The sequence below is a fragment of the Chiroxiphia lanceolata genome, chromosome 10 (genome assembly GCF_009829145.1).
Source record: "Chiroxiphia lanceolata isolate bChiLan1 chromosome 10, bChiLan1.pri, whole genome shotgun sequence".
Lineage (NCBI taxonomy): Eukaryota > Metazoa > Chordata > Aves > Passeriformes > Pipridae > Chiroxiphia > Chiroxiphia lanceolata.
This window is the reverse complement of record NC_045646.1, coordinates 2,065,376-2,073,763: the sequence shown is the minus strand read 5'-3', so window position 1 is coordinate 2,073,763 and position 8,388 is coordinate 2,065,376. Positions and strand designations below refer to the sequence as shown.

At 49.1% G+C, this 8,388-nt stretch overlaps 1 protein-coding gene across 1 annotated transcript in view; it reads left to right on the top strand.

The window, feature by feature from the left end:
• Positions 1 to 5,344: 5,344 nt before the first annotated feature.
• PPM1L (protein phosphatase, Mg2+/Mn2+ dependent 1L) overlaps positions 5,345 to 8,388 on the top strand; it is a 79,317-nt gene continuing 76,273 nt past the window's right edge. Inside the window, exon 1 of the mRNA XM_032697539.1 lies at positions 5,345 to 5,857. Coding sequence (XP_032553430.1) covers positions 5,459 to 5,857 — 399 coding nt within the window. The 5' untranslated portion in view covers positions 5,345 to 5,458. The remainder of the gene's footprint in view (positions 5,858 to 8,388) is intronic.

The following is an 8,388-nucleotide window of genomic DNA, read 5'->3' as shown; positions in this document are numbered from 1 at the left end:
CAAGGGGATGAGGTTCCACCAGGCCAAGGGCCGGGTCCTGCACTTTGGCCACAACAACCCCATGCAGCACTACAGGCTGGGCCAGAGGGGCTGGAGAGCAGCCAGGCAGGAAGGGAGCTGGGAGTGGGGATGGACAGGGAGCTGAACAGGAGCCAGAGTGTGCCCAGGGGGACAAGAAGGCCAATGGATCCTGGCCTGGATCAGGAACAGTGTGGTCAACAGGTCCAGGGAAGTGATTCTGCCCCTGGACTCAGCACTGGTGAGGCCACCCCTGGAGTGCTGTGTCCAGTTCTGGGCCCTCAGCTCAGGAAGAACATTGAGGGGCTGGAGCAGGTCCAGAGGAGAGCAACGAGGCTGGGGAAGGGACTGGAGCACAAGTGCTGTGAGGAGAGGCTGAGGGAGCTGGGGCTGTTCAGCCTGGAGAAGAGGAGGCTCAGGGGAGACCTCCTCACTCTCTGCAACTCCCTGACAGGAGGGGGGAGCCAGGGGGGGGTTGGTCTCTTTTCTCAGGCAACCATCAACAAGACAAGAGGGCTCGGTCTAAAGCTGTGCCAGGGGAGGGTTAGGTTGGATATTAGAAAGAATTTCTTTCCAGAGAGGGTGCTCAGCCATTGGAATGGGCTGCCCAGGGAAGTGGTGGATTCTCCGTCCCTGGAGGTTTTTAGGATGGGACTGGATGTGGCATCAGTGCCATGGGCTGGGAACCACAGCGGGGTTGGATCAAGGGTTGGACCTGATGATCTTGGAGGTCCCTTCCAACCCAGCTGATTCTACGATCCTATCACACTTTACACATGAAGATGTCCCATAACGAGGAATGGAACTAAGAATTTCATGGAAAATAGAAGGGAGCCACTTGGGTGGAAAATTGCTGTTTTCATCCCACGTCTGCAAATGGTCCTCTCCGAGGGAGATGCAAGACAAGCAAAATTCCTGTGATGAGATTCCCCGGGGGTTTAAGCAGGAGAAGGCAGAATTTACCTGCAGTGCTTGGATTTGCTGCAACATAAAATCCTGATCAGGATTTTATCAGATCATATCAGGAAGTGTTGCTTGTATCAACTGAGATCAAAAAGGAAGGATAAAAACTCAACTTTATTTACCTGTTATCAAAACTAATGTTTATGGTGTTGCTGCAGCATTATTCCTCTGGAGAGCTCTGCCTGTGTCATCCCAGATATCCTAAAATCTGTTTCTTTTAAAATATCTGAAAAGCATGGGATATTTTACTGCATTGCAGTTTTATTCCTGATGAGCAAAACTCCAATTTTATAGTTCTTGTTGGGACTGGTTTTTCTATTCTGATTTTATATCTTACCAGAAGAAAGAGGAGATGGCTCTGGAGCCTTCAGGGAATAATTTGCCCGAATACTTCGCAGGACTTACCTGCAATAAACTACATTTATGTCTGATTTGTGCCAATAACAGCGTTTGAATCTGAATATCATGAGAAGACTTTCCAGCTGAATGCACAAAACAGAAGCATTCTCCAAATTTTAAGACCCACGGGAATATGATAGAACAGAAATTGTACAGATTTTGGTAGTATTTTAACAAAGAAATTTCCATCCAACTAAATAATTCCTGTAGTGACATTGCCCAGTAAAGCTGATCACCCACCAGTGTTGTAGCCTCACTGTTCATCCCCAGGGTGAAATAATAATAACTCCATAATAAATTCACTTTGCAACTACAGGAAATGAAATAGATTTTTATTGTTGTTATTATTTAGGTTATCCTTGTAAGTATATTTACAAAATGAGACTTCTTACAATGAAAACCATTGGATTTTTTTAATATAAGCAAGAAATGACAGTGTTAACAGTGGTGGTGTTGTGCAAATACTGAGAGCTTTCTCATTCTTTATTTTAATTCTGGGCACCACAAAAATTGCCTATGAAGGAAAATTTTATGACAGTTTTTCCTCTTGGACCCCAGATTTTCAATTTTATTCCATATCAGGCAACATATACGCCATGCCTATGTATTAGACCACTAAACAGACAATGAATATATGTTTATTTATAAGAGATTGTTTGGTTCTGGAGCCAAAATCAGCAACCAAATGATGCCTCAATCACTTCGTGCTCCGTGCGAGCAGGAGGAGGAGCTGTTGAGCAAGAAATGCTTTTCCCCACTTTTTCATTATCACCTCGGGTGTAATTATTCAGTTTATTTGCGGAGCTGACTCAGAGATCGCTTTTCATTCCTTTCACAAACGAACAAAAGTTTGAGTTCGCCCCCCCCAGCAAACCCAAAATTAAATAGCAACTGATATCCCAAATACTTAGTTTTTAGCGTTGATTTCCAGTGTTTAAAAGGATGTCTTTGGATCCTGAAGTTCTGTTTCTTCACTGAGAAGAGCTGACGGAGGAACCAGCGCACGATTCAGCCCTGGGGTGCAGGATGAGACCTGGAAGTGGGTTTGGTGGCTGTCCCTGGATGCTGCTTGGAATTTTTCACTTAATTGGTGTAGAACTTGAGCTTAACACCCGAATTATTGGCATTTAATCAGTGGGCAGCTCCATTTCGATTTTACACACATCACTTTGCACTGGCCCCATCCCGATTCCAGTGCCTTCCTCATCCCATCTCTCCAGCAGAACCAGACTTTACCTGTGCCCTGCTGTTCCAGCCCCTTCTCCAAGGAAAGTTTCAGACAAAAGTTACAGATCATGTTCTCACAGCCAAGAGGCCTCTGGAACCAACTCAGTCTCTCCTGCAGCCTAAAATATGTATAATGTAATGGGAGAGAGGCAACAAGAATCATTTTGCTAATGGGTTGCTCCAAGAAGATGGAGCATCTCCTGCTTCTGGGGGCATTTAGCACAGGGAGGATCCTGCACTTGCCTGGAGAAAACTGTTGGGCAGTGCATCGATAGGACTCCTTGGCAACTGAAATAATGATGAGGAGAAGCTGCTGGTGGCTGGAAGAGTGATTTGTGTGCTCTCTGGCCTGGAACCACTTTATTTCACTTCACAATTCCATCATCTGAATTCAAATTGCCACCAGTGAAACACAACTTCCACAGGAGTCATTGTGCCCTGACAGTACATACACATTTATATTGCATTAAAATGAGGATTAAATAAATAATTAGCTGGTGGTAGTGATCAGTATTCTCCCTATTTTACACTTATTTTGTCTTTCCTTAAATATAGAATCAAATAGAATGAAAAGAAGCCATAATATAGTATTATTAGAATTATTAGCTACGTAGTTTTTAATATGAAAAATATCACTTCATTGGTGCTACTTATTTATCCCATTTAGCCTTATGTTTCCTAGAAGTTTTGTGAAGTATTTTTAGCTAATTCCTATCCAATCAGCATCATAAGTTAGAGATAAAATCACAGGTGAACAGTAAAGACCCCAGGGCTCAACTCAAGCACATAATGACAGATGGGAAGATAAAGGCAAGAGTTTCTCCAGGCCTGAAATGAAAAACTTCGGATAAAATACTAATGAAGTGCTAAGTACCTGTAAGATTTAAAGCAGTGTCACCTTCTATCCCACATCTGTCATGAACTTTCCTGCTCCTCAGAGCTGGTTGTAAGAATCAGACCCAGAAAGGCTCAAATCATTAACTTTGGGTTAATTAGGCCTGGGTTTATGTAATTTACTTGAGCTGATCTTTGAAAGAACTGGCAAAACAAGGGTTTATTTATCTTTATGTGTAAATTCCACATTAACAAAAGTCCAGAGGAAGTGGGAGCTGCTGGAAAACTCAGAAGGCATAAACCTGAACTCTCAGCCTTGGCTAAAAGGAAGTTTATTATGTTTTTCACTCAAAATTTCAAACTGGTTTTGTGAGCTGCTAATTCATCTTCAACACCACTCCGAGGTGTTTGACTCCTGTATCAGCTCCCGCTCCCTGGGGTTGGTTGCTGGGTTCTGTGAGCTTCCAGCCCCCCACTCTGCTAGCTGGCATCAAACCTTCCTGGCTGCTCTGCAGCTCAGGCACTGAGTTGTTCATATATTGCAGCAAACTGCTGCTCCCTCACTCACAGGGTCATTTGGGATCTCCAGTGCTTATCAGTGAGCAGGAAAACGATGACTTACAGAAGAAATGGGTCAGAGCAAGACGATACATAGTTTGATTTCCCCCCCACCAAAATGCTGCCTAAGAAAACTCTCAGTTTGGTAATTGAGAAATTCCTGCTTTGGTTCCTCTTTGCCTGTGAGCTGTGAAGGTAACAGGAGAAGTGAGAGTCTGGAGAACTGGAGATGTGAGAGTCACAGGATCACAGGATGTGCTGAGTTGGATGGAAGGGACTCAACAGCTCCTCTCAGCTTGGTGTCATCTGCAAACTCGCTTAGTTTGTCCTCTAGAAGAATCACAGAATGGTTTGGGTGGGAAGGGAAGTTAGAGGTTATCGAGTCCCACCCCCTCCCATGGGCAGGGACACCTTCCACTAGCCCAGGTTGCTCCAAGTCCCGTCCAACCTGGCCTTGGACACTTCCAGGGATGGGGCAGCCACCGATTCTCTGGACAACCTGTGCCAGGGCCTCCCCAGCCGCTGAGGAAACAACTCCTTCCTCTTCCTTTCCCTGGGCCTTCCCTTCCTCTCACCTCCTTTGGTGAGCTGCGAGCGCTCCCGGAGCGCCACGAGGGTGCTGGACTACGACTCCCAGCAGCCCCCGCGTCCCTCCCGCCCCTCCCCTCGCCGGCGCCGCACCGCGGGGGCCGCCGGGACTCGTAGTTTCGGGGCGGGGCCCGGGCTCGGCGGGGGCGGTGGCGGCGATCGCTCCGCCCGCGGGCAGGAGGCAGGGCCGGCGGCGGGCGCGGGGCACACGGGACACCCGGGACACACGGGGCGCACGGGGCACAGGTATCGCGGGCGGCCCTGCCACGCACCCCCGGGCCGAGCTGCGAGCGCTGCGGGGCCGGGCGCCGGAGCTCGGAGGGGCCGCGGCGGCGGCGGCGAGAGCTCCGCTCAGCACATCGCCCATCGCCCATCGCCGGGCCCGCTGCCCCCGCGCCGGGCTCCGCGGGGCCGCTGCCCGGCGGGTCCCCAGGGAGCGGCGGATCCCGGGGAGCGGCGGATCCCGGGCATCAGCGGATCCCAGGGAGCGGCGGATCCCAGGGAGCGGCGAATCGCAAGGAGCGGCGGATCCCGGGCATCAGCGGATCCCCCGGAGCGGCGGATCGCAGGGAGCAGCGGATCCAGGGAGCGGTGCATCCCGGGCAGCGGCGGATCCCGGGCAGCGGCGGATCCCCGGGCAGCGGCGGATCCCGGGCAGCGGCGGATCCCGGGCAGCGGCGGATCCCCGGGAAGCGGCGGATCCCCGGGAAGCGGCGGATCCCCGGGAAGCGGCGGATCCCAGGCAGCAGCGGCTCCAGGGAGCGGCGGGCGCGGGGCTCGGCGCTGCCCGCCCGCCGGGGATGCGCTGAGCGGCCGGCCCGGCTCGGAGCCGCCCCGTGCATGCTGTGGGGATACACTGTCGCGATAATAAATGATAGAGGATACCATGACTTTGCTGTCTCTGCTGGGTCGGATCATGCGTTACTTCTTGCTCAGACCGGAGACCCTGTTCCTGCTGTGCATCAGCCTGGCCCTGTGGAGTTACTTCTTCCACACGGATGAGGTGAAAACCATTGTTAAGTCCAGCAGGGACGCGGTGAAGATGGTGAAGGGCAAGGTGGCCGAGATCATGCAGAATGACAGGCTCGGGGGGCTGGACGTGCTGGACGCTGAGTTCTCCAAGACCTGGGAGTTCAAGAGCCACAACGTGGCTGTCTACTCCATCCAAGGCCGGAGGGACCACATGGAGGACAGGTTCGAAGTGATCACCGACCTGGTGAACAAGACTCACCCCTCCATCTTCGGGATATTTGATGGCCACGGAGGAGAGGCAAGTGCTCAGCTGGATTAAAAAAAAAAAAAACAAAAACAAAAAACCAACAAAAAAAAAGGGTGCGGGAGGGAGGGCAGTTCAGGGCAAGGAAGGGATGAGTTCTCACCCACCTGGTGTGTGTGGTTATCTTGAGATGATCTTGAGGTGTCTTGAGACACTGAGGGGAGGGGATTCCCTTGCTTTTTGGAGGAGGGAGGTGTCTCTGAATAAGGACCATGAAATACTCCATTCCCTTTATCTCTCATTACCCCTTCCACGATCAGCACGGTATAAATGTGTTTATCCCCCCTTTGCCCTTTGCAGTAGTAAAGGTTTAATTGGAGTGAAAGCCGTTGGAGGTGGCTCTGACGTGCGTGGAATAACGATGATGAGCACGAATTCCCTGGAGTCATCTTTTGTTACAGCCAAGTGTGGTGTGATGTGATTTTGGCACCGGCCTGGTTTCTCCCCCTGACAGAGCTGGGCTCATCACAGAGGTTACAGAGCATTGCTCCTCAAGGCAGGCTGTGTGTGGAAAATGTGTCTTCCCAGTAATTCCCTCTCCAGCGAGGAGCTGAGTCTGCTGAGAATGAGCATCGCGTTTGTGAATTGTGTGTAGTTTTTATGTCATTACAACAGTGCTGTTGTGCTTGTCCCTTCCCTAGTGGAAAGCCAGGAAAACTGTCATTTTGAAACTTTTTGGTGTTTAACCTCTTAACTTTTTCGGGCAGGGCGACTTCCTTCGGGTCGTGCCGTGTAATTGGTGTTCCAGCTTGATGGGATAATTCATTTCTGACAGATGAGAAACGTCGAAAACTGCAGCTTCCTCTGCGTTTAGGATGTGGTGCTGCCACATAGCTTTTTGTGTGGAACAAAGCACATGTTTCATAACTGTGGGAAAGGACAAAGAATTTGCCCTTGAGCGACAAATTAGCTCTAGCAAGCGTTGTATGCAGGGTGTGAGGTAACCTCATGGGTTTGGGGATGATGTTGGAAGTTTTTCAGGTGAATGCCCTGCCAGGGAGGGATGAGGCAGCCAGAGAGCTTGGATGTTCCTCCAGCTGCTCTCACAGATCAAGGAGTCAAAGTCCTTCCTAGAAAAGCACTGGCAGTGACCGGGCATTAGTGGAGCACAGGGATGGCAGCTGCTGCCCCGCTAAACCTGGAAGTGCCGCCTGGAAAATCCAGGCTGGAGGCACGGGATCAAAAAGGCTGTGAAGGGACTCGGGCTGTCCTGCTGCTCCTCCAGTGTCAAGCGTTTTGCCCCCTTTAAATTAACGCAAGCACTGTGGATACTGAAAATTGTCATCTTCGTAAAAATGCTGGTGGTGACCGACCCCCGTTCTCCTTTTTCTGCCTGGTTTGGTTGGGGCACAGCTGTGCCAACTCTTCCTGGCATTCCCGGGCCGGTTCGCTGTCCCTGGGCCTTCGAGGAACACCGGGGCAAATATTGCTGTATCCCAAAGTGGCTCATGGCTTCTCCAGCAGGAGGATTAGCTGGGAGCGGAGTGCCGGGGACAGCTGGCTCCTTTGTGCTCCGCGGCTTTGGGGGAAGTGCTGCTGCTCTGCCTTCTGCCTCCTTCCCCTTTGTGTGAACTGCCAGCTTGCCTCGGAGCCGAGCAGCCAAAACAAGTTTGTGGAAGTGTGTGTGTGGTGTTTTTAAACAGAATCCTGGGGTTGTTACAGCTGGAAGGGTGAGACACTCTCTCGGACTCGGTGTGAAAGGGGCATCTGATTCCTTTCCTTAATTTTGTATCCTACATGTGTCTTGCCCAACACCTGATTGCAAACTCAGTGCCTTAAATAACCCAGAACTAACACAGGGAGTAACTAAATAACAATGTGCTCTATGTATATTCCTTGTTTTGTTGTGGATCTTGAAATTATAGCCTACCTTAATGATAATCTGTGGAAAGCTCACTTGCCTTTTGTGTTCTGCTTCCTCAGAACTTGTTCTAATTGATTCAGTGGCAAAGTATGAGGCTTTCATAGAGGAGGGGTTTCATTTTAAAAGGTTCAACAGATCTCTCTTCAAATCTCTCTAGATTTAGTATTTTATAAATGTGTGTATCCAGCATCTCTTATTCATCCTTCTAATGAAAGCTTAAGTGTTTCAAACAACCTTTGCTCCCATAAAAATAAGTTAAACTCTAACTAGTTTCTGGCTTTAAATTTTAGGTAAAACTGATCAGAAGAGCAAAAGCTGTGTGCTGTGCATGCAGAAAAAAAAAAAAAAAGAAATCATGAAAACCAGGGTTTAGCCTTAGCAGGTTTTGTAGTTTTGAGTAGGAAACATGGGAAGGAGAAGAAATAACAAAAATTATTGCTCTTATTTAATCCCTAGTACACAATACTAAATTTCAGGTCTCTGTTTGAATTGGGGTTTTTGTATGTCTAGCTTTTTATTTATTTTCTTGAAAAGATAAAAGGCTTTGCGAAAAAGACTTTATCTACATGTGTAGCAAAGCCCTTGTGAAGATTAAATTTTCCATGTGGGCTGCCATTAAATTTCTTTATGTGTATTTAAAGAAGAAAGAACTGCTAATCCC